Source organism: Dipodomys merriami, unplaced genomic scaffold (assembly GCF_024711535.1).
Source record: "Dipodomys merriami isolate MVZ:Mamm:240054 unplaced genomic scaffold, mDipMer1.0.p SCAF_70, whole genome shotgun sequence".
In the NCBI taxonomy this organism is placed as follows: Eukaryota; Metazoa; Chordata; class Mammalia; order Rodentia; family Heteromyidae; genus Dipodomys; species Dipodomys merriami.
This window is the reverse complement of record NW_027206291.1, coordinates 4,784,548-4,808,018: the sequence shown is the minus strand read 5'-3', so window position 1 is coordinate 4,808,018 and position 23,471 is coordinate 4,784,548. Positions and strand designations below refer to the sequence as shown.

The window sequence follows — 23,471 nt, the reverse complement described above, 5'->3', positions numbered from 1 at the left end:
TCCTAGGTCTGCCTAGCCTCAGTGTTGTGATTTAGACAATGGGAGCCATATGCTCCCTGGGGTAGCCAAGGAAAGTCACTTCCCAGTCCCGCTTACTGTGGACTCCTGTCAGGTCTCATATTCCATGGTGGACCATGTCCCCCTAAGTGGCACAGATTAGATCCCAGAGGTCAGGCTCCACCTGGCCACCCAGCCTAGAGTCGGCATGCATGGCCAGCACTTTATACCTTTCCAGCCACCAGCCTATTTTCTTACTGGGTTGCTGGTATGCTGGGCTTCTGATGGTTCCCCCCACAGTGGACCACCTGGGGAGAACACAAGGGCAGCAAGAAGCCCGTTTGTCCTAGACACTGGTGGCTCACGCCTGTAATCTTAGCTACTCAGGAGGCTGAGATCTGAGGATCATAGTTCAAAGCCAGCCCAAGCAGGAAAGTCTGTGAGACTCTTATCTCCAACTAACCACCAGAAAACCAGAAGTAGCACTGTGGCTCAAGTGGTAGAGCATTCACCTTGAGCTGAAGAGCTGAGAGACAATGCACAGGCCCAGAGTTCAAGCCCCATGACTGACCAAAAAAAAAAAAAAAAAAAAGCCCCTTTGCAACTTGTTTCTATCATCACTGGGGCTGCCAAGGGAGAGGTGAAGACCACCACCAGGCTGGGGCCACAGGTGAGAGTGGCCTGCCACCAATACAGTCTAGCTGGCTTCTCTTTTGTCTTCCCCTTAGACTGAAAACCTACGCGTTAGTGTTCTCAATGCTTCTATAGCCCCCTGCATAGCCTGTTCTCAAGCCTGACCTGCCAGCCCCTGCTGGGCTACAGTCCATCAGAGCTAGTGAGCCCCTCCCTTAGGGAGACAGGGTAATGGTTGGGAGCCCACTAAGCCTAGGGTGGTGGGCAATGTGCCAACTACTGTTCTCTCCTCCAGCTGTTCCTGCCCAATGTGCCATTTTCAAGCCTCAAGGAATCCGTGGCCTCCCTCCCTAGCACTCCGCTTCTTGTCAGCTACCAGGTGAGCCTGTCCAGCAGGTTCCCTTCCTGGCCAGCACTGATGGAAGGGTCTTCAGAGCTCAGGAGCTTCTAGTTTGTCAAGTCATGTGTGGCCTACAAGCAGGAATCACCCCATTTTGCAGATAGAGAAACTGAGGCCCTAAAGAAGTCTGGGGGTAATGGTAGGGCTGCCTCTATCCCTATCAGGGCAGGACTGACTCCTGTATTTCACCTATACCTGTAGTCAGGGAACCCACCTGAAGAGGAGGAAGAGGCCGAGGAGGAGGAAGAGGCTGAGGAACTGGGCCACGCAGAGACCTACGCCGACTATGTGCCATCCAAATGTAAGTACTCAAATGGGCAAAAGGAGCTCAGACCCCCACAGGCACCTCCTTCCTACCCAGGTCTCAGCACTGTTCTTTGAGTCCCTGAGATCTGGTTTTCCTGCCCTCAAAGCCAACATCTACAGATAGAGATAGGGAAGGCAACCCCAGCTTCTTGGGGTTCCCAACCCTCAGCTTCATGATGCCTGATCTCACCCTGTGTCCCTTCAGCCAAGATCGGTAAGCAGCACCCAGACCGTGTGGTGGAGACCAGCACACTGTCCAGCGTCCCACCACCAGATATCACCTATACTTTGGCACTGCCCACTCCTGACAGTGGAACCCTGTCTGCCTTGCAGCTGGAGGCTATAACCTACGCATGCCAGGTGACTTGCCCCTGCCCACACCCCATCCCACAAGACCCCTGAGAAAGGGTTTGCACAGGGCTTCCCAGCTCTGACCACCCCCTTCTGTCACAGCAACACGAGGTTGTGCTGCCTAATGGGCAGCGCGCTGGCTTCCTCATTGGGGACGGGGCTGGTGTGGGCAAGGGCCGCACGGTGGCTGGCATCATCATGGAGAACTACCTGCGTGGCAGGAAGAAGGCCTTGTGGTGAGTGTCTATATCATGTCCTGGGGACAGGGACAGAGGCATACAAGCTGCTCCTGACCAGGCCACACCCCTTCCCAGGTTCAGTGTCTCAAACGATCTCAAGTACGATGCAGAGCGTGACCTGCGAGATATAGAGGCCCCGGGCATCGCTGTGCATGCGCTGAGCAAGGTAGGTAGAGCCAAGCCAGGCTGGAAGGGGGGGATGGGTGACCAGGTTCCGCCCAGCCTAGAAGCTCCCACATATGTCCCTACATCTGTTCTCATCCACAGATCAAGTACGGTGACAACACTACCTCAGAGGGGGTCCTCTTTGCTACCTACTCTGCCCTGATCGGAGAGAGCCAGGCAGGTGGGCAGCACCGTACCCGCCTGCGGCAGATCCTCCAGTGGTGCGGAGAGGCCTTCGATGGCGTTGTATCCTGCATGGGCAGGGTGGAGGTGGGGAGAGAGCAGAGCACAGAGGGGCAGAGTAGACTACTGTGGAGATGCCCCTCCTGTGCTATTGTAGAAAGCTCCATGGTGACCACAGACATGGTGATAATTTGGGACCATGCCTGGGAGGTAGTGACCATGGTAGACCCTTAGGGCAGGAAGGTGCCAGTATGGGCAGAATTCCTTCATTCCCCTGGTTCTAGTGGCAGGCTGCTGCCCATCCTGGACACCCAGTACACAGTCTGTGCCCATGGAGGCTGCAGGCACAAGTTGTTAGGGACAAGGGCCCGCAGATCACCCTTGTGACAGAAAGCTGGGCCACAGGGCTTAGCCACCAATCCTCCCATATTTTTTCTTCCAGCTTTACAAATAAGCCTTATCTTCTCTGCACAATGAGAAAAACTAAATGCCACCCTTTCCTTCCTGGTGGCCAGCCCACTTCAGACCACTAACTAGACCTCCAGGCCAACTCTTATCCCATCTTATATCCAGGTGACAGAAGACTGGTCTCACAGCCAGCAGTAGGTCCCTCTAGTCCTCTTCATCTTCTTCCCCTGCTGATCCAAGGCTCAGTGTCCGTGGCAGGTGAAGGACAGGTTGCACAAGGCTCAGAAATCTCTGTCCCCTACTTGCCCTCCCCACCTGCAACAGAGCCCCAGCCAGGCAACGTAGCAGTAACATCAAGTGACATCCTTGGCAAGAAATGCATTCAGACTTTCACTGTATTTTCCCACTTCTCCTTGGCCAGCTGTGTGTGTGTGTGTGTATGTGTGTGTGTGTGTGTTTCTCTATCTTGTTTTCTTTTTAAAATATTAAGAATATCTTTGAAACTGGTGGCTCATACCTGAAATCCTACCTGTAACTACTCAGGAGGCTGAGATCTAAGATCACAATTTGAAACCAGCCCAGGCAGGAAAGCCTGTGAGACTTTTTTTGGGTTTTTTTTTTTCTTTTGGTCGGTCATGGGGCTTGAACTCTAGGCTTGGGCGCTGTCCCTGCGCTCTTCAGCTCAAGGCGAGTGCTGTACTGCTTGAGCCACAGCGCCACTTCTGTGAGACTCTTATTTCCAAAAAACTACCCCTAAAAGCCAGAAGTAGAGCTCTGGCTCAAGTGGTAGAGTGCTAGCCTTGAGCAAAAGATGCTCAGCAACAAAACCCAGGCCCTAAGTTCAAGCCCCTGAACCAGCACCAAAATTCAATATTATTTTTTTTTTCCCTCTAAGACAGGGTCTCACTCTGTAGCCCAGGCTGGCCTCGAACTCATGGTCCTCCTGCCTCAGCCTTCTGAGTGCTGGGATTACAAGTGTATGCTACACTACCACATCCAGCTCTGAGCATCCATTTTCTACCTCCCTGGTGATTCCACTCTGCAGGACTGTTGAGATGGGCACAGCCAGAGGCCCTCTGCTTTATGCTTCAGTGTGCGCGCGCGTGCGTGTGCGTGCGTGCGTGCGTGCATTTGTGTGTGTGTGTGTGTGTGTGTATGTACATTAACAAATTCTTTAGTATTTGAGTTTCTATAGCACTAGGGATAAAACCCTGGACCTCCACAGTTCCTAGGCAAGCCCCCAGCCTCAATGCCATCGTCTTAAACACTGGATGCAATACATGACACACAGCAGTTATAAAGTGGGCCTCATGCTACTAGGTATCCCTTCCAGAGTTGACAGGCATCCCTGGGCATAACTTGGGGAGTTCTAACTACTCTAGGACTTTGGACTCAGGTTGCCCACCATCCTTCTAGAATATTCCTTAACCCACACTTACCCCAGATCGTGTTTGACGAGTGCCACAAAGCCAAGAATGCCAGCTCCACCAAGATGGGCAAAGCTGTCTTGGACTTGCAGAACAAGCTGCCCCTGGCTAGGGTAGTCTACGCCAGTGCCACAGGTAGGGACAGCACGGTAGGGTGGGCTCACGGTACTATCAGTTACTGATGGTCTGCCTTGATTTGGGAGTAGGGACATCCTGAAAGCCATGTAAAAGCCCATGGTGCCTGGTGCCAGTGGCTCACACCTGTAATCCTAGCTACTCAGGAAGCTGAGATCTGAGGATTTCGGTTCAAAGCCCCAGCAGCAAACTCCATGAGACTCTTATCTCCAATAAACCACTAGAAAACCGGAAGTGGCAATGTGGCTCAAACGGTAGAGTGCTTGCCTTGAGCTGAAGAGCGCAGGGACAGCGCCCAAGCCCAGAGTTCAAGCACCACAACTGACCAAAAAAAAAAAAAAAGAAAAGCCCATGGATCTGCACCCCACTTCTTGAGGTCTGGGGGCAAAACAGCATCCTACGTAGCCTCACAGCTCCCTCCTCCTGACTGGGCTAGGTTGACAGCAGCTTCTCACTCTCACCACTAGGTGCCTCTGAGCCACGGAACATGATCTATATGAGCCGCCTGGGCATCTGGGGCGAGGGCACACCCTTCCGCACCTTTGAGGAGTTCCTGCATGCCATTGAGAAGAGGTGAGCCCTTTCCCTGCCTGACACCTCAGGTCATGTATATCAGTCTCCACTGGTGAATCACATCCTTTCTCTGCCAGTGTGTCCTATCAACAGGGAGATGAGCTCTCTACTACCAAGCCCTTGGGCTCTATGTGTCCTTTCTTGTACCCTGCTCTGGCCCAGGCAGAGGCTCATTCATTCTGTCCCCTGATATAGCCACAAAGCCTTTGCATGTGCTTCCTATTCTATGCATCAGGTTCTTTCTTGCCCAATTTGGAATAGCTTTCCCCATGAAGGGAGGAGCCAATGCTCAGGACGCCGGCACCTATTTGCAGGGGTGTGGGTGCCATGGAGATTGTAGCCATGGATATGAAGGTCAGCGGTATGTACATAGCACGCCAGCTCAGCTTCTCTGGAGTCACCTTCCGCATTGAGGAAATCCCACTGCCCCCCGCCTTTGAACATGTCTACAACCGGGCAGCCCTGCTGGTAAGCCAGGGGAATCTCTGGGCATAGTGATAGGGGTCTGGCCACAGAGACTTTTGTGCATTTTCCCTGGATCTCTGTGTCCCTCAGAATCAAGCCTGTCAACCCCTGGTATCTTGTCCTCTAGATGACACAGGTTTTTGTCAAATTCTCAAAGTAGGAAGCAGGTCCTATCCTGGTGGAGATTTTTATTTTGTTTTGTTTTGTTTTGTTTTGTGCTAGTATTGGGGCTTAAACTCAGGACCTGGTACTTTCCTTAGCTTTTTCACTCAAGGCTGATCTTCTACTACTTGAGCACTTGAGCCAAAGCTCTACTTACAACGTGTGTGTGTGTGTGTGTGTGTGTGTGTGTGTGTGTGTGTGTGTGTGTGTGTGTGTGTGTGTGTGTGTGTGTGTGTGTGTGTGTGTGTGTGTGTGTGTGTGTGTGTGTGTGTGTGTGTGTGTGTGTGTTGCTGGGCTTGAACTCAAGGCCTTGGTGCTATCTCTGACCTTCTTTTGCTCAGGGCTGGCATTCTACCACTTGAGCTACGGCTCTACTTCTGGCTTTTTTTTGATAGTTTATTGGAGATAAGAGTTTCATAACTTCCTGCCTGGGCTGGGTTTGAACTTAGATCTCAGCCTCCTGAATAGCTATGAATACAGGTATGAGCCACTGGTACCCAGCTCACTTCCAACTTTTAAGTGGTTAGTCAGAAATAAAATAAGAGTCTCAGACTTTCCTGTCCAAGCTGGCTTGGAATTGCGATACTCAGATCTCATCTAAGATTACAGGTATAAACCACCAGCCCCTGGCTCTGGTGAAGACTCTTGTGGGGGCCTAACATCCTTATTCTGCCCTGTGTCAGAAATATGGAAATGACTAGACCCCAGCCCCTACTTCCCAGGACTTTCTAGCATTTAGCCCTGAGGAATGATCCAAGCAGATGCATTCCTGTTTCTGTTTTTCTTTTTTGTGCAGCCTCGGGCACTCTCCCTGAGCTTTTGTGTTCAAGGCCACCACTCTATCATTTGAGCCTCAGAACCACTTCTGGCTTTTTCCGCTTATGTGGTACTGAGGAACCAAACCCAGGGCTTTGTGCATGATAGGCAAGCACTCTACCACGTTCCCAGCCCCCTATTTCTGTTCCTTCACTGTGAAACCCATGGTCTGACATATCTAGGAGTGGACTGAGGGCTGGGCATATAGCGTTGGTGAGGGCTTCCTTAGCATACACAAAGTCCACAAAGTCTTGGTTTCCATCCCCAACACTAAAAGAAAAAAAAAAATTCCAGGTACCAATGGCTCACACCTGTAATCAGCTACTCAGGAGGCTAAGATCTGAGAATCCTGGTTCAAAGCCATCCCAGGCAGGAAAGTTCATGACATTATTTTATTTATTTGTTTGTTTGTTTGTTTTTGTCGGTGGTGGGGCTTGAACTCTGGGCCTGGGTGCTGTCCCTTAGCTCTTTAGCTCAAGGCGAATGCTCTTCTACTTGAACCACAGCACCACTTTCGGTTTTCTGGTGGTTAATTGAATATAAGAGACTTTCCTGCTCAAGCTGGCTTTGAACTGTGATCCTCAAATCTCAGCCTCCTAAGTAGCTGGGATTACAGGCATGAGTCACCAGCACCCAGCTCCAAGACATTCTTTTCCCCAATTAACTACTAAAAGTAAGCCAAAGTGGAGCTGTGGCTCAGTTGGTAGAGTGCTAGCCTTGAACAAAAAAGCTCAAGGACAAAACCTAAGCCCTGAGTTCAAGCCAAGAGAGAGAGAGAGAGAGAAAGAGGGCGGGGAGGGAGAAAGAGAGGGAGGGAGAGGAGAGGGAGGAGGGAACAAGCCAGGCACCAGTGGTTTACGCCTGTAATCCTAGCTACTCAGGAGGCTGAGATCTAAAGATGGAGGTTTGAATCTAGGGTGGGCAGAAAAGTCTTTGAGACTCTTACCTCTGATTAACCACCAAAAATGTTATGATTCAAATGGTAAAGTGCTATCCTTGAGTAAAATGCTCAAGGAGCCGGGCGTGGTGGCTCACATCTGTAATCCTAGCTACTTGGTTGGCTGAGATTTTAGGATTGGGGTTCAAAACAAGCCTGGGCAGGAAAGGCTGTGAGACTCTTATCTCCAATAAACCACTCATAAAACCCGAAGTGGTGCTGTGGCTCAAGTGGTAGAGCACTAACCTTGAGCTGAAGAGCTCAGGGACAGCGCCCAGGCTCAGAGTTCAAGCCCCACAACCAAAAAAAAAAAAAAAAAAAAGCTCAAGGACAGGGCTTAGACCCAGAGTTCAAGCCCAGGCTGGCACACAAAAAAAAGGAAAGGGGGGGGGGGGACAAGAAGGAAAGGTGAAGGAAGGAGGGGGGAGGAAGGAAGGAATAAAGAAAATCTGAGCCAAGTGCTGGTGGCTCACGCCTGTAATCCTACCTACTCAGGAGGCTGAGATCTGAGGATCATGGTTCAAAGCCAGCCCGGGAAAGGAAAGTCTGTGAGACTCTTATTTCCAATAAACCACTAGAAAACCGGAAGTGGCGCTGTGGCTCAAACAGTAGAGCGCTCGCCTTGAGCTGAAGAGCTGAGGGACAGTGCCCAAGCCCAGAGTTCAAGCCCCATGACTGAACAAAAAAACAAAAAACAAAAGAAAATCTGTAAAATTCTGACCAAAAAGCCAGAGATGGAGCTGTGACTTAACTAGTAAAGCACCAGCATTGGGCAAAAACGCTAAGGGACAGTGACCAGGCCTAGTTCAAGCTCTAGTATTGCACAAAAACAAAAAGTAATAGATCCCACAAAAGCAGATTCTACAGACATCCCTGTCCCTTTCTGAAGAACTGAATCATTTCCACCTCAGCTTTGCTCCTACCCTGTGTTTGGTTTACTTCATTTTTCTGTACTGTCAAGGAGCCCAGGAACTGGTACATATTAAACAGTTGCTTTAACTAGCTGGATGTATGTGTGTGTGTGAGCCTGTATGTGAGCTCATGTGCACACCAGTTCTAAGGCTTGAACTCAAGGCCTGGGCACTGTCCCTGAGCTTTTTTTTTTTTTTTTTACTCAAGGATAGTGCTCTACCATTTGAGCTACAACTCCATTTGGGCTTTTTGGTGATTAAGTGGAGATAAGAGTCTCATGTCTTTCCTGCCTGGGCTGGCTTTGAACCATGATCCTCAAATCTCAGCCTTCTGAGTTGTTAGGTAGCTAGGATAACAGGTGTGTGGTATGTATGCCATTGCATACAGCTCTTCATCAAGAAGTCTCAAAGTTTTCCTGCCCCAGCTGGCCTCAAACCTTGATTTCAGTAATTAGCCTCCCAAGTAGCTAGGATTACAGGTGTCAGGTACATGGCTAGCTGTTTTGGTTTTCGTTGCACAGAAATAAACAGGGCCCTGGGCTGGGAAGGTGGCTCAGGGGTAGAGCGCTTGCCTTGCATGCATGAGGCCCTGGGTTTGATTCCTCAGCACCACAGAAGCAGAAAAAAAAAAGCTGGAAGTGGCGCTGTGGCTCAAGTGGTAGAGCACTAGCCTTGAGCTGAAGAGCTGAGGAACAGTGCCCAGGCCCAGAGTTCAGGCCCACGACCAGACCCAAAAAAAAAGAAATAAACAGGGCCCTGATTCCGTTCGCCCTGGGTGCCTCCTGCACAGGGCTTGCTGGGGGATAAGTAGGCCCTGTGAGAAGGGAGGCTTGGCAGTCCAGGCTGGCACTTGTTGTTGCAGTGGGCAGAGGCGCTGGGTGTGTTCCAGCAGGCTGCTGACTGGATTGGCCTGGAGTCACGCAAGTCCCTATGGGGCCAGTTCTGGTCAGCCCACCAGCGTTTCTTCAAGTACCTGTGCATCGCTGCCAAGGTGCGCCGGCTGGTGGAGCTAGCCCGAGAAGAACTGGCCAATGACAAGGTGAGCAGACATCTACTGGCAAGCAGTGGCTGGGCTGAAAGGAGAGAGAGGGTAGCCATTGTCCCAACGGGTCATGTATGCCCCCGAGGCCTAAGCTGGCCGTTTCCCTGGGGTGCTGCCTGGTGGTTACCCAGCACCCCAGATCCATCTTACTGCATGGGTTGGGACATCAAGATTGTGACCACAGGTGAGCAGGATAGCTGTCCACCCACAGGAAACTTGCAGTACCCTGCCTGTCACTGGGTAGTCTGGGACACCCTCCCTTCCCCATCTACACCTGGGGAGACTCAACAAGCACACTAGAGCATGGGTGTGACCTGTAGTCACATTGGAGCCCAGCTCAGAGCCATCCCATCTCCAGTGTGTAGTTATCGGGCTGCAGTCCACGGGTGAAGCACGGACCCGGGAGGTGTTGGATGAAAACGAGGGCCGGCTCAACTGCTTTGTCTCCGCTGCTGAGTGAGTAATGGGGGTTGGAAGGGTGGAGGACATCAGAGCAACTATCCCTTCAGAGTGAGACATTGACTGACCAGTTTCCTGTGGTCCCATCTGTGGCCTAGCCTTGACTACTAGCCCTCCCACCCCCACCCACCCAGCAGCTGAGAGTAAAGACCCAGAGGCTTTGTGCCAAATGCCACCCATAATCTTTAGAGGCCCTAAGCCCAGCTTGGCTTTTAAAGTCAAGGAAAGTAAACGGCTTCAGCAGGACATGGAGGTGCATCAGACAGGTTCCTAGGGTCTCAGAAGGAGGCTCTGGCCACCTAACCCTGCATTGAGTAGTGCCTCTTCAACAGGACTCCATGGGCTTCTGAAACTGGCCCTTGTGGGCCCCCAAATTCCCCCAACTCCACTGGCCTTCCCTACTGAAAGGCCCAGCCACCTTCCTGCTTTTCCTCACTACCCAGGGCCCCTCAACTCCTCTTCCATTACCCTACCCCAGGCCTGAATTCCCAGGCTGCCCTGTCGCCTGTATCCATGTTACACCTCTGTGGTGGCAGAGCCACCTGGGCCCTGCTCTCCCTCCCACTTCTCAGCCCAGCCCTAGCAAGGCCTAGGCCTCTACAGGCCCCAGTTCCAGCTCCCACAGCCCTGTACCCATGGCCTTTGGAGCGGAGCCCGAACTCTGCTTCTCCCTTGCAGAGGCGTCTTCCTGTCCCTGATCCAGAAGCACTTTCCTTCCACCAGAAGGAAGCGGGACCGAGGAGGGGGCAGTAAGAGGAAACGTAAGAGCCCTCCCCAGCTCAGGCCTCTGCTATCCGCCTGTGCCTGCTGCACTGCCTCTGCTTTCTGCACCTGTCCCCGGCTGCTGGTGGCACTTCATTCTCACCTTTGCTCCAGAGCCTGCTACGGCTGCATACTAGTTCAGGCCACCTTGCACCACATAACTGGGGTTCTGCCAACAGTAGTGGTGGTCTCCATGTGGACCCCCCCAGGGCAGCCCCCAGTGGTCAGCGATGGCCACTTCAGATAGCAGCACTCAGCGGAGTGAGATGTATGCTGCTGGGTACTGCCAGGATGGCACAGCTGGTCCCCAGCATCAGCTACATGCCCAGCCTCTAGCCTCACCCTTAAGCAAGCAGGCAAGAATCTCCAGGCTCCTGCACACAGCCTGAGCTGCTCAGATGAAAGTCAGTCCTGTATATACCTGCTGCACGGACTGAGCTGTGCCCCAGAAAACACCCACTGGGGTGTGTGACCTGCTGTCCTCTCAGTCCACCATAGGAAGCCAGGCTCCAATTAACTCAGAAGCAGAAGCCAAGTAACTCAGGCCACATAGCCAGGCATGAGGAGTTCTTCAGCTCCAGAGATTACCCCCCCCCACCATGATTCCTTGTATCCCTCCCATTTTCCACAAATTAGGCTTCCAGGGCAGTACCTCATGGGGTCCCCAGACTGCTGTCCCATGGAGGGACCCTGGATATATCCAATGACCAACCCTTGAGGCAGATGGAGCCCAGAGCTGCCTGGGCCAGGGAGGATAAGGGACATGAACATTCAGGTTGTCCTACTCACTCTTCCCAGGGCCAGAGAGAAGCCCTAGGGAAGCAGCCAAAAGCTGCTTGCACAGACACTCTCTGTCCACACCAGATGGAGCCTAGCACGGTCACAGCACGTGGCAGTCTCCCCAGAAGCTTTTTTCCAGCTAGGGAGCTGAGCCTTCTCCCCACTGCCCAGCTCAGCACCCATGGCTTCTCTCTGTCAGCTGCCTCAGCTCTGCCTGTTTCTCTGTTCCCGCCATCTTGTCTGGTACATGACCTTTGGCTTTCCTCACAGGGCGGCTGCGGGGCCGTGGTGCCAAGGTCCCCAAACTGGCAGTGGAGGCGGGCGTGATCCGCATCAGTGATGACAGCAGCACTGAGTCGGACCCTGGCCTGGACAGTGACTTCAACTCATCCCCAGAGTCCTTGGTGGACGATGATGTGGTCATTGTGGATGCCACTGGGCTCCCCGTGGATGACCGAGGTGAGTGAAACCAAGTCACCACGCTGACATCCTTTCCCCTGGCCGCCCATAGTTTCACCGCCCAACTTATTACTCAGACTCTGTCCACTGAGGGGTCAGTGAAAATGAAGGTCAGAGTCATACAGCCACTCACTCCGAGTTGGAGCTGCCTTCAGTCAGCCCAGCAGAGCAGTTCCCACAGTGCCCTTGGGCCCGCAACCCCCAGCTGGCCTTCAGGCCACCATAGCTCCCTGTAGTATGGCTTGTCCTGACCCTCAGGGGCTATGTGATATATATGCTTGAGTCCCCTGACCCTCTGCCCCACCCCTGCAGGTCCTCTCTACACTCCTCAGAGGGACCCTCATGGCCCCGGTGTTCTGGAACGTGTGGAGAGGCTAAAGCAGGACCTGCTGGCCAAGGTGCGCGCACTGGGCCGGGAGCTTCCAGTCAACACTCTGGACGAGCTCATCGACCAGCTTGGGGGCCCCGAGTGTGTGGCTGAGGTGAGCACCAGTGGCTATGCCTCACCGATTGGCTCTGGCAGCTCCTGCTGGTCACCCTGTGTCAGCCCCAGCCCCAGAACAGGAGCAGGGCCCTGACTACTGCATCCACACTGGCCAGCTAGACTCACGAGGCTGGGTTGCCATGGAGGCATTCCTGTCTCCTCACCCTGACCCTAGACCCTTGTCTATCTGGCCTGCCTTGGGCTTTGTCCCCTGCATCCTTGGGGCCCTATCCCCCCACCTTTGGCCTTCCATCTCACCTCGGTACCATGGGGCTGGTGATGAAGATTGGGCAGTTGAGAATCCTAAGACCACATTGGAGGCCTAGGGCCCAGCAGAGTTTCACAATCCCCACCACATCTGGGGCTCTGGTCCTCAGTGGGGAGACAAAGGAGCAGGCACCAGGGCCCAGGTGACCAACTTCTAAGATCCTGTCCCCGGATTCCTTCTTTGACCACAGATGACTGGCAGGAAAGGCCGTGTTGTGTCCAGACCTGATGGGACAGTGGCCTTCGAGTCACGGGCAGAGCAGGGCCTGTCCATCGACCATGTGAACCTCAGGGAAAAGCAGCGCTTCATGAGTGGCGAGAAGGTGGGGCCCAGGGTGAGGGACTGAGGTAGTGTAAGGGCTCAGGACACACAGGAGACTCAAGGCATGGGGGCCACGGACCACCCCAGCAGTGTGTGAACACACATGCTTCTGTACCATATGTTCATGCATTTGTGCACTTGTGTGTTCATACAGGAGTGTATGTGCATGCACCTGTGTGCTTATGCATGAGTATATATATGTGCGTGCACTTGCCCACACACACATGGGCATATGGCAATCCTCACAGGCCTTCCTGGCCTCTCATATCCCTGCATTTCCGGTGGCTGTTATATCCCCAGAACCCTGGGGCCCCAGAGCTGAATGGAGTGCGGAGTGGTCTGCTAGCCACACAGGGCTGGACAGGACGTGCACCCTTCTTTGCATGCTGACCCATCCCCACCTGCAGCTCGTGGCCATCATCTCCGAGGCTTCCAGCTCTGGTGTCTCCCTCCAAGCTGACCGACGAGTCAAGAACCAGCGGCGGCGTGTCCACATGACCCTTGAGTTGCCCTGGAGTGCCGACCGTGCCATCCAGCAATTTGGTGAGCCTGGCCCCCACTCAGGCTGGTTCTACCCTAGTGGACCCATGGTCCAGTTCCTGAGAACCCTTCTCTGCCTCCAGGCCGCACCCACCGGTCCAATCAGGTCTCGGCACCCGAGTATGTCTTCCTCATCTCGGAGCTGGCAGGGGAGCGGCGGTTCGCCTCCATTGTTGCCAAGCGGCTTGAGAGTCTGGTGAGCAGGGGCATTGGGGTCTGGGGCTGGGGTCCATGACCTGAGCCAAAAGAGGCTCCCTGGGATCAAAGAGGTCTCAGCCTAGACATACTGACAGTCTCCTCCATCCTGTCAGGGTGCCCTGACCCACGGAGACCGTCGTGCCACCGAGTCTCGAGACTTGAGCAAGTACAACTTTGAGAACAAGGTACCTTGGGGAGAAGGCAGGACTAGAAGAGGCCAGCCTCCACCATGGCTCCCCTCCCCCCACTCATTCCCTTCTTCTCTCCAGTATGGCGTGGCTCCCCTCCCCCCACTCATTCCCTTCTTCTCTCCAGTATGGCGCCCGGGCTCTCAGCAGCGTCCTCACCACCATTCTCAGCCAGACAGACAACAAGGTGCCTTTGCCCCAGGGCTATCCTGGAGGGGATGCTGCATTCTTCCGAGGTGAGCCTCTTGACCCAGCTAGGGCTCCTCATTTTTTTTGGGAAAAGCAGGGGAAGAGTAGCAGGTCTCCAGCATGGTTTGGGCACTCAGATTTGTAGATTAGTTTTGTGTCGAAAAATCTCATCCCTCACACAGTAGCTGTGCAGGGCACAGGGAGCCAGAGCAACCCAGCAGACCCTGGGTAGGGAGTTGTGGGGGCTGGGACAGGAATTTGAGCCTATTCCCAGAGCTCTAGTCTCATCCTGGAAGAATAGAAAAGGCAGACCTCCCCACCTACCGCCCACTTGTGGATGCCCCCTTCATGCCAGGCAAGGGGCAGGTGGGAGGGCTGGCACACCTCCCAGGAGTCCAAAGATCATTTTGCAAGACCTCTTCCCACAGATATGAAGCAAGGCCTGCTGTCAGTTGGCATTGGCGGGCGAGAGTCACGGTCCGGCTGCCTGGATGTGGAGAAGGGTGAGTCTCCCCAGCTGGGCAGAAGGGGGGGAATTGCCAACCAACAGACTCAGCCTGATGCAGCCCCTCCCACCCCCAGACTGCTCCATCGCCAAGTTCCTGAACCGCATCCTGGGGCTGGAGGTGCACAAGCAGAATGCGCTCTTTCAGTACTTCTCAGACACCTTTGATCACCTCATCGACGCAGACAAGAAGGAGGGCAGATACGACATGGGCATCCTGGGTGAGCTGTGGAGACCCAGGGGCTTTCATAGAGGACCACAGAGGGCACCTTTCCCTGCAGAACTGAGATTGGTAGGGCTCAAGTTTGCAGTGGAAAGCCTCTAGTTTGAAACTGATGTGCACTCATCCTTTATCCTAAAAGATCCTATGGCTGATGCGTCTCATCATAAAGTCCACTTAGGTGGTTGTAAACCAAGGACTAGACTGTAGTGGCCACTGGCTATTGTTGTAGATCATGAGTACAAATGGTGGGAGCCATGTGCCAAGAAAATTTTATGTGGGAGCATAATCCTATTTATTCAGGAGGCTGAAGTTGGAGGATCCCAATGTGAATCCAGCCTGGGCAGGGAAGTTTGTGAGACTCATATTAACCACCAAAAAAATCTGGAAGCGGAGCTGTAGCTCAAGTTGTAGAGTAGTCTTGAGCAAAAAAGTTGAGGGACAGTCGGGTGCTGGTTACTCACACCTGTAACTCTAGCTACTCAGGGGGCTGAGATCTGAGGATAGTGGTTTCCCGTCCAGGCAGGAAAGTCCATGAGACTCTTATCTCCAATAAACCACCAGAAAACTGGAAGTGGCGCTGTGGCTCAAGTGGTAGAGTGCTTGCGTTGAGCTGAAGAGCTCAGGGACAGTGTCCAGGCCCAGAGTTCAAGCCCCGTGACCAACAACAAAAAAGGCTCAGGGACATTGCCCAGACCCTGAGTTCAAACCTAAGTACTGGCACAAAAAAAAATCTTTGTGGTGAGGCACCACATGTTGGTGGCTCACACCTGTTAACCCTAGCTACTTAGGAGGCTGAAGATCTCAGTTTGAAGCCAACCTAGCAAACAAATCTAAAAGACTTATTTTGTTAATCAGCAAAATGTCAGATGTGGAGGTGTGGCTCAAGAGGTAGATCTCCAGCTTTGAATGAAAAAGCTAAGCAGCCAGGCGCTGGTGGCTCACGCCTGTAATCCTAGCTACTCAGGAGGCTGAGATCTGAGGATCGCGGTTCAAAGCCAGCCCGGGCAGGAGAGACCGTGAGACTCCTATCTCCAATAAACCACCAGAAAACTGGAAGTGGCGCTGTAGCTCAAGTGGTAGAGCGCTCGCCTTGAGCTGAAAAGCTGAGGGACAGTGCCCAGGCCCAGAGTTCAAGCCCCACGACCGACAAAAAAAAAAAAGAAAAGAAAAAGCTAAGCAAAGGGGCTGGGAAGGTAGCTTAGTGGTAGAGCGCTTGCCTTGCATGCATGAGGCCCTGGGTTCGATTCTTCAGCACCACATAAGCAAAAAGAAAAAAGCCAGAAGTGGCGCTGTGGCTCAAGTGGTAGAGCGCTAGCCTTGAGCTGAAGAGCTGAGGGACAGTGCCCAGGCCCAGAGTTCAGGCCCCACGACCGGACCCAAAAAAACAAACAAACAAACAAACAAAAAGCTAAGCAAAGGCACCTGGCCCTGAGTTCAAGCCCCAGAATCAGAGCACACATACACAAAAACCAACTTTATGTTGGGGGCATGACCCAGGTGGTGAAGCCCTGGCCTAGCATGTATGAGCCACTGGGTTCAATCCTCAATTGCATGTGCACACACACACTTTTTTTTTTTTTTTTTTTTTTTTTGTCGGTCGTGGGGCTTGAACTCTGGGCCTGGGAGCTGTCCCTCAGCTCTTCAGCTCAAGGCGAGCGCTCTACCACTTGAGCTACAGCGCCACTTCCAGTTTTCTGGTGGTTTATTGGAGATAGGAGTCTCACGGTCTCTCCTGCCCGGGCTGGCTTTGAACCGCAATCCTCAGATCTCAGCCTCCTGAGTAGCTAGGATTACAGGCGTGAGCCACCAGCGCCCGGCTTAGATAATGAGTACATTTCTTTTTTTTTAATTTTTTTTTTTTTTGAACTCTGGGCCTGGGCGCTGTCCCTCAGCTCTTCAGCTCAAGGCTAGCGCTCTACCACTTGAGCCACGGCGCCACTCCGGCTTTTTTCTTTTTGCTTATGTGGTGCTGAGGAATTGAACCCAGGGCCTCAGGCATGCAAGGCAAGCGCTCTACCACTGAGCCATCTTCCCAGCCCCACACTTTTTTTTTTTGGTCAGTCATGGGGCTTGAACTCTGGGCCTAGGCACTGTCTTGAGCTCTTTTGCTCAAGGCTAATGCTCTACCACTTGAGTCACAGCGCCACTTCCAGTTTTCTGGTGGTTAATTGGAGATGAGAGTCTCAGGGACTTTCCTGCCGGAGTTGGCTTTGAACTGCAATTCTCAGATCTCAGCCTCTTGAGTAGCTAGGACTGCAGGCATGAGCCACTGGTACCCAGCACACAAACTTATTTATAAAAACATGAGAGGCTGGGAAGGTAGCTCAGTGGTAGAGTGCTTGCCTTGCATGCATGAAGCCCTGGGTTTGATTCCTCAGCTCCACATAAGCAGAAAAAGCCAGAAGTGGCGCTGTGGCTCAAGTTTGATAGAGTGCTAGCCTTGAGCTGAAAAGCTGAGGGACAGTGTCCAGGCCCAGAGTTCAGACCCCACAACCGACCAAAAAAAAAAAAAAAAAAAATTGAGGGGCTGGGAATGTGGCTCAGTGGTAGAGTGCTTGCCTAGCACCATGAAGCTCTGGGTTAGATTCCTTAGTACCACATACACAGAAAAAGCTGGAAGCTGGGCATCGGTGGCTCAGGCCTCTAATCCTAGCTACTCAGGAGGCTGAGATCTGAGGATAAAAGCCAGCTTGAGCAAAGAAAGTCTGTGAGACTCTTATCTCCAATAAACCACTCAGAAAACCAGAAGTGGTAGTGTGGCTCAAGTGGTAGAGCGCTAGCTTTGAGCACAGAGAGGCTCAGAAACAGCCCAGGCCCTGAGTTCAAGCCTACACAATAGCTCCTCAAGCGGTTATACAGAAAAGAGCATTTAGATACATGTGACCTACTAGGCTTTCAGGTGACATGTGCAGCCCCCAAATGAGGAGGTTTATTTGACCTCTCCTAAGGTGTGTGTCTTGACCAGGCTGTGTCTGTTCCATTATGCCCCCTGGTTGTTGCTTCTGGGGTACCTTCCGGCCATGAGACCAACAGCTGCCAAAGTGCAGGCCAAGCAAGGCCCTAGTGTTAGACCCACAGGTGAGAATTAGTGAGCCCAGGCTCCTAGACCCAACTGTTTACCTCTCATCCTCTTGTAGACCTGGCTCCCGGCATCGATGAGATCTATGAGGAGAGCCAGCAGGTGTTCCTGGCCCCCGGGCACCCACAGGATGGGCAGGTGGTCTTCTACAAGGTGAGCAGGAAGCTGCCCAGCTCCTAACCCTCATCAGGCCCTGATGTACTAACGCCACCCCACCCCTGGCAGATCAGCGTGGACCGAGGCTTGAAGTGGGAGGAGGCGTTCACCAAGTCCCTGGAGCTCATGGGCCCCTACGATGGATTCTACCTCTCCTATAAGGTAGGCAGCTGTTGAGCAGCAGTGTGCCCACTCAACCTTCCTGAGGCAAGACTAAAGTGAGCAAAGGCCCTGAATGGGTCTTTCTGCAGAGCCCCACTCCTGAGAAGCAGTGGCCACCCCTGCCCAGGGTCACAGCTTCATCTACTTCTCCCCTCCCCAGGTCCGAGGCAACAAGCCCAGCTGCCTCCTTGCGGAGCAGAACCGAGGCAAGCACTTCACTGTGTACAAGCCCAACATAGGCCGGCAGAACCACCTAGAAACCCTGGACAGCCTGTGCCGCAGGTTCCACCGGGTAGGAAAGGGACAGGGCTGAGCTCCCCAGGCAGACTCCCCAGGTCTGTGCCATCAGCTTATGTCCTTGGCTCCTGGGGATTCCATTCCTTTGGCCCTCAAGCCAGTTCTTGGTGGCCTGGCAGCTGGGAGAACCACAGGTCCAGCTGGCTTCAGGGTGCTTGGGCTGCCTGGGGCCAAGGCTCACAACCATGTGTACCCCAGGTCACTGCGGAGGAGGCCAGAGAGCACTGGGAGAGCAACTACGCTTACTCGCTGACACACTGCAGCCACACTGCCTGGTAAGGGCCAGCCCCACGTCCTGTGAGGGAGAAGGAGCCCTGCAGAGTAGACAGCCATGAGGCATCCAGCGTCTAGGGGTTCATGAAGCTGCACCTGGCAGGGGGAGCATTGGGCCTGTGCACAAGGGGGCAGGGACACAGGCAGGACAGGACAGGCTTCTCATACTGACCCTCTGACCCATCAGGAACCAGCACTGCCGGCTGGTGCAGGAGGGCAAGGACTGCACCCAGGGCCTGCGCCTCCGGCACCACTACATGCTGTGTGGGGCGCTGCTGCGCGTGTGGGGCCGCATCGCCGCCGTGATGGCAGATGTCAGCAACAGCAGCTACCTACAGATCGTGCGACTCAAGACCAAAGACAAGAAGAAGCAAGTGGGTGAGTGGGTGGGTGGTTGGGGGCGGGCAGCAGGGCAGGGGGAGACCCTGACCCACACGCCTGCGCCCAACATTAGGCATCAAGATCCCAGAAAGCTGTGTGCGCCGCGTGCTGCAGGAGCTGCGGCTGATGGACGCCGACGTCAAGCGCAGAGGCATGCCCAACCCAGGCTTCCCGGCCAGGCCACCCACCCCGCGCCTGCTGCCGCTGCCCTGCGACCCCGGCGAGGTTCTGGATCTGACCTACAGCCCACCAGCGGTGGAGGCCTTCCCGCCCCCGCTGCCCCGCTTCGCCTTTCCGCCACTGCCGCCCCCAGATTCCGGTGCACTGCTGCAGCTGGGCGCGCGGGACGCCACTATGGCCGACCCCGCGGCCTTAGCGCACCAGAGCTGCGACATTAACTTCAGGGAGGTATTGGAGGACATGCTGCGCTCCCTCAACGCCGGGCCCTCTGAGCCCCCAGGCCCACTGGTGGGCGCAGGAGGCGCGGGGGTTGGCGGCGGTGGGGGCCCGGAGAGGCAGAGCGTCATCCAATTCAGCCCACCATTCCCCAACTCCTAGGCCGCCCGCCCGCTGGCCGGTGTCCCCTCTACCACGACGTCCTGCGCCCCCGTGGCGCAGCCTCTCCAGGTGCGGGAGCCCTGCGACTACTGAGGGCGCTGCCCGCCCACAGTGCCTTCCCCATCAGGCCGCGCACACAGCGGTCTTCAGGGCCCACTCAGGGCGATCTGGGGCGGGGCCTCCGTGCCTCCCATGTGTGGCTGAGGCCTGGAAGCCGTGAGGTTGGTGGTCCCGAGCTGCAAACTCAGGAAACCCGGTGCTCAGGCCCCACTGTCTCTGGGGGCTCCGCGGGGCAGACCCCATTAATATATGCAATCTCCTCCCTGTTCCCTAAATTATTGCCTGTCCACCCTTCCCTCGCCCCCCCCCCCAGTCCATAGTCCATGGGTGGGCAGCCTTCTGGTTTCTATGTATTTATAATGAGCGCTAATGTATATAATGTAAAAACATTTTTTAAATATATGTGTTTTTGGCCTACCTGCCCTATTGTCTGCTCCTCCACTCTGCTATAGCTCCTCTGGCAGCTACCTATTGAGGGCTGACAGATGAAACTGCCAGTCTGTCTACTGATAGGACAGCCTGGTTGTTGTAAGGGGACTTGGGGGGAGTGGCTTGCCTCTTTGCCTGTGTCCTCCAGATGATTCCCCAGGGGTGCCTGGACCCAAGGTTCAGACCTCCAGAACAAGTAGACACAGACCTTTTCTAGAAACCAAGGAACTAATGGCAGTCCCCTGGCTTCTGTCCCAGAAGCTAGGGACCACTGCAGCCTCTGGTCCTATAGCCAAAAGCTGAAAGCAACTAGAGTGGGCTCTTAGGACCCCTGACCCCTACCCTGCTGACCCCAGAGGCCAGGGGCCTCAGTCTCTTCCTCCTGTCCAGCCTGAGACCTTCTTGGCCACATCTACTGCTGAACTTCACAGGAAACAATCAGGACAATAACCCCCATGGCACACTAAGGAACAGAGGCAGCCCAAAGGCAGTCAGGGTCAACAGGCTGCTGCTTTGGAGAACTGGACATAAGCACACACACATACACACACTCAAGCCTGGACTGGTGACCTGATGGGTGCCACCATGCCAGGAACAGCTACTTACGTGAGAATTATCTACTTTAGGAGCAAGCCCTGCCCAGCCAGGCTCTGCCCCTGAAGGGCTGGCCTGGGGGATCAGCCAGGGCCCTGGACCAGATGACCCAGATCTGTACCCCAGAGGGGCCCCACCCCAGGAAGGAGGACATAGGAGGCCAATTTCTACGTTTTATTTCCACAAGGCAGCCAGGGACACGAGTCCGAGCCCACGGTGCGGGACCTTCCTCTGGCGGATGCACGCCAGGTTTTCGGGTCTGCCCCACCAGAGGCTGGTTTGCAGGCAGACCTTCATGGTTGCCAGGGGAAGGCTCCGAGGGCGAGGGCAGGAAGCTCGACAGGGCACACACTTGTGGGGTTAAAGGTAACAGGGCAGGTCCTTCTCTATCACCTGTGGGAAGAAGGAGGTCAGGGGCGGCCTCTCCCAGCCCCCACCCAGCCTGTTCCCAGAGGGGCACCTTACCAGGGGCTCCTCCATGGGACCATACCGCTTTACCACGCAGCCATTCTTGTCAACGAGGAACTGCCGGAAAGGAGAGAAGTGACCTCGGGCACAAGGCGGTGGGGCCCAAGAGCGGTTCCAGCACACAGCCTGAGCCCCCATTTACAACCATTCGCAGGACTCTTACCTTGGTGAAGTTCCATTTGATAGCGCTACAACAGAACAACAGTGTGTTAGGGACGGATTTGGGCTGCCCAGACCCCCCCCCACTCCAGCCCCCCACCCCCACCGGGACCACTCACTTTCCCAACATGCCCCTCCCCTTGGGCTGGACTTTCATCCATTTCCACAGCGGGTGGGCGTCATCCCCGTTGACACAGATCTTGCTATACATATCGAATTTAACGTTGTAGGTAGCTGCAAATTCCTTTATCTCTTGATTATTCCCTGGCTCCTGTACAGCAGTATAGACATGAGGAGGGGGTGTACCACTGCACGCACCCAGACAATGTCCCCCCTTTTCCTTGCCTGTCCCCCTGAAGAAGCCACTCACCTGCCTCCCGAACTGGTTGCAAGGGAAGGCCAGGATCCGTAAACCACACTCAGCATATCTGGCGTGCAGGTCGACGAGCTGAGAGTAGTTTACGTCGGTTTTGCCTCATTTTGAGGCCACGTTGGTGACGATGCATACGCAGCCCCTAGATGGGGTGGGGTGGGCGGTGGTCAGGCAAGAGACCAGGGGATCCCCTCCCCCGGCAGCCCTGCACCCACCCACCCTGGGCGGGCACCTACTTGTATTTGTCCAGGCAAACCATATGCCCATCAATGTCCCTGGCTGAGAACTCATGCATGGAGCGAGCACAACGCCAGTCATCACGGGACGCGCACTGCAAGGCAAAGAGAGGGGCTGAGAGAAGGCGGGGCGGGCTGGCCAGTCCAGGCTTCCAAGGAAGAAGGGTGTCACGGAAACCAAAGTCCAAAGGCAAGGGGAAAGAGCGCGCCCTTCCCCACTGTAGGGCGCACAAGCCCCTCTACAGAAAAGCCTAACGTAGGAATGATTGGGACCCCTCTCCCCCAAAAAAAGATGCCACAGCGGCGGAGCTAAGGAGCAGGCCCCCTCCTCGGCACACACCGGGTCCAGAAGTTGGGTGCAGCTGCACGCATAGGACGCCTGAGCCGGCGCTTGAGGACTGGAGACCCTTTCCGGGGGCCGTGCCCGCCTGCGCGTCCCGGTGGTGCAGGGCCGGCGACGGCGGGGAGCCCGGCGCCTCCCTGCGCGGCGCCGAGACCTCCGTGTCCGCGGGCCGCGCGGGCTCCTGCCCCGCCGCCGGCCGCGCGGGCTCCTGCCCCGCCGCCGGCCGCGCGGGCTCCTGCCCCGCCGCCGGCCGCGGCTCGGAGAGCCCGCGGCGGGGCGGACCATGCCCGTGGGTTTGGGGCCCACCAAACGCAGTTTCTAGACAAAAGGCCGGTAGCCAGGGCGCCGCGCAGCCGATTGTGACGCACCGCCCCGGGCCGGGGGAGGGCGGGGAAGCCAGCGGGGTCCGGGGGGACCAGGCCGGGTTGCTCCAGCGGTTTCTGGGCCCAGGGGCGATCCCGATTCTCAACTCTGCTGGCCCAGCGTGTGTCCACCTAGCGATCACGCGCTACCCTTCCAGCTCGGCCTGAAAGGCGCCACTCCGGGCTGAACTGGTCCCAAACACCGTCCCCAGACCCTTTGCCCTGGTTGACCCGCAATTCCGAGCCAGTGCTTACCCAGCCCACGGTCTGAAACACTCATTCATCCTCTTCCCGGTTCAAGCCACACGCCCCAGCTGACCTTCCTCTCCAACCGGGGCCCTGACCCTTGCCCGGCCATCCTGGCCACAATCGCCTAGTCCCAGCCCGCCGTCCCAACCTCAGTGCCACAGAGAGCGAGCTTAATAGGGCAGGTCACCGCGTCCGCGCGGGGCCTGGCCTGGCCTGGCTATTGGGGGGGAGGGGGAGATATCGACCCCTTGACCTCGATCACCATGGACGAAGGACCCACGCGCTGTTGCGGCTGCGCAGGCGGAGAGCCTCGCGCCCTCCCCAACCGCCCCCCCAGCGGGACAGTGCTCACCATAGTACCAGCCAGACCGGGCGCAGCTAGAGCTCCGCACAGCAGCGCCGGCTTCAGCAGGCGGGTTAAGCGGCCTAAATTCATCGCGGCGGCTGGAGCCAGCGGCTCCTCCCCTCACCCAGCCGGCCAATGGACGCGCGCCCGTGCACCTCGCCTGCCCGCCTTCTGCCACGCCCACATACGTTGCCATTGGTCAGCAGTGCCGTAGCTGCGGCAGCGCGGCAGCGGCAGCCAATGGCAAGCCAGGGTGACAGGAGGAGGGGGCGGGGCCAGGCCTGCTGGTTTGTTGTTGTCAGCGATTGCGCATGCTCGCCAGCGGGGGGAGGGGCGGGGGAGGAACGGGAACGCAGTGTACGCCGCGGCGCGTTGGTGGCTGCGGACAGTTATCCTGGCAGTTGCCCGCAGCGTGGCCCA

The 23,471-nt window shown here is 55.3% G+C and overlaps 2 protein-coding genes across 5 annotated transcripts in view; one reads left to right on the top strand and one right to left on the bottom strand.

Annotated features, from left to right (window-relative positions):
• Sbno2 (strawberry notch homolog 2) overlaps positions 1 to 19,911 on the top strand; it is a 72,007-nt gene extending 52,096 nt beyond the window's left edge. For 2 of the 3 annotated variants that reach the window (XM_070008473.1, XM_070008474.1), the window contains 27 exons: positions 926 to 1,009; positions 1,232 to 1,331; positions 1,542 to 1,696; positions 1,790 to 1,923; positions 2,002 to 2,092; positions 2,194 to 2,337; positions 4,127 to 4,244; positions 4,712 to 4,817; positions 5,132 to 5,285; positions 8,971 to 9,147; positions 9,509 to 9,606; positions 10,288 to 10,370; positions 11,422 to 11,610; positions 11,923 to 12,092; positions 12,553 to 12,684; positions 13,091 to 13,226; positions 13,307 to 13,419; positions 13,535 to 13,606; positions 13,737 to 13,845; positions 14,227 to 14,301; positions 14,381 to 14,524; positions 17,664 to 17,758; positions 17,831 to 17,923; positions 18,084 to 18,215; positions 18,419 to 18,495; positions 18,681 to 18,871; positions 18,948 to 19,911. In XM_070008473.1, the coding sequence (XP_069864574.1) occupies positions 926 to 1,009; positions 1,232 to 1,331; positions 1,542 to 1,696; positions 1,790 to 1,923; positions 2,002 to 2,092; positions 2,194 to 2,337; positions 4,127 to 4,244; positions 4,712 to 4,817; positions 5,132 to 5,285; positions 8,971 to 9,147; positions 9,509 to 9,606; positions 10,288 to 10,370; positions 11,422 to 11,610; positions 11,923 to 12,092; positions 12,553 to 12,684; positions 13,091 to 13,226; positions 13,307 to 13,419; positions 13,535 to 13,606; positions 13,737 to 13,845; positions 14,227 to 14,301; positions 14,381 to 14,524; positions 17,664 to 17,758; positions 17,831 to 17,923; positions 18,084 to 18,215; positions 18,419 to 18,495; positions 18,681 to 18,871; positions 18,948 to 19,432 (3,657 nt within the window). In that variant the 3' untranslated portion in view covers positions 19,433 to 19,911. The remainder of the gene's footprint in view (positions 1 to 925; positions 1,010 to 1,231; positions 1,332 to 1,541; positions 1,697 to 1,789; positions 1,924 to 2,001; positions 2,093 to 2,193; positions 2,338 to 4,126; positions 4,245 to 4,711; positions 4,818 to 5,131; positions 5,286 to 8,970; positions 9,148 to 9,508; positions 9,607 to 10,287; positions 10,371 to 11,421; positions 11,611 to 11,922; positions 12,093 to 12,552; positions 12,685 to 13,090; positions 13,227 to 13,306; positions 13,420 to 13,534; positions 13,607 to 13,736; positions 13,846 to 14,226; positions 14,302 to 14,380; positions 14,525 to 17,663; positions 17,759 to 17,830; positions 17,924 to 18,083; positions 18,216 to 18,418; positions 18,496 to 18,680; positions 18,872 to 18,947) is intronic. The other variant, XM_070008475.1, reaches the window with a different exon arrangement.
• Positions 19,912 to 20,786: 875 nt separating this feature from the next.
• Positions 20,787 to 23,198, bottom strand: Gpx4 (glutathione peroxidase 4). Of its 2 annotated transcripts, none has more exons than XM_070008413.1 (7): positions 23,058 to 23,198; positions 21,752 to 21,846; positions 21,513 to 21,657; positions 21,262 to 21,413; positions 21,147 to 21,171; positions 20,981 to 21,040; positions 20,787 to 20,908 (listed from the first exon to the last, which is right to left on the bottom strand). In XM_070008413.1, exons 1-7 carry the CDS (start codon positions 23,139 to 23,141, stop codon positions 20,876 to 20,878), a joined length of 594 nt encoding a protein of 197 aa, XP_069864514.1. In that variant the 5' UTR covers positions 23,142 to 23,198; the 3' UTR covers positions 20,787 to 20,875. The 2 variants fall into 2 exon arrangements, with proteins under 2 accessions (XP_069864514.1, XP_069864512.1); XM_070008411.1 differs by lacking the exon at positions 23,058 to 23,198 and adding an exon at positions 22,092 to 22,394.
• Between the last annotated feature and the right edge of the window lie 273 nt (positions 23,199 to 23,471).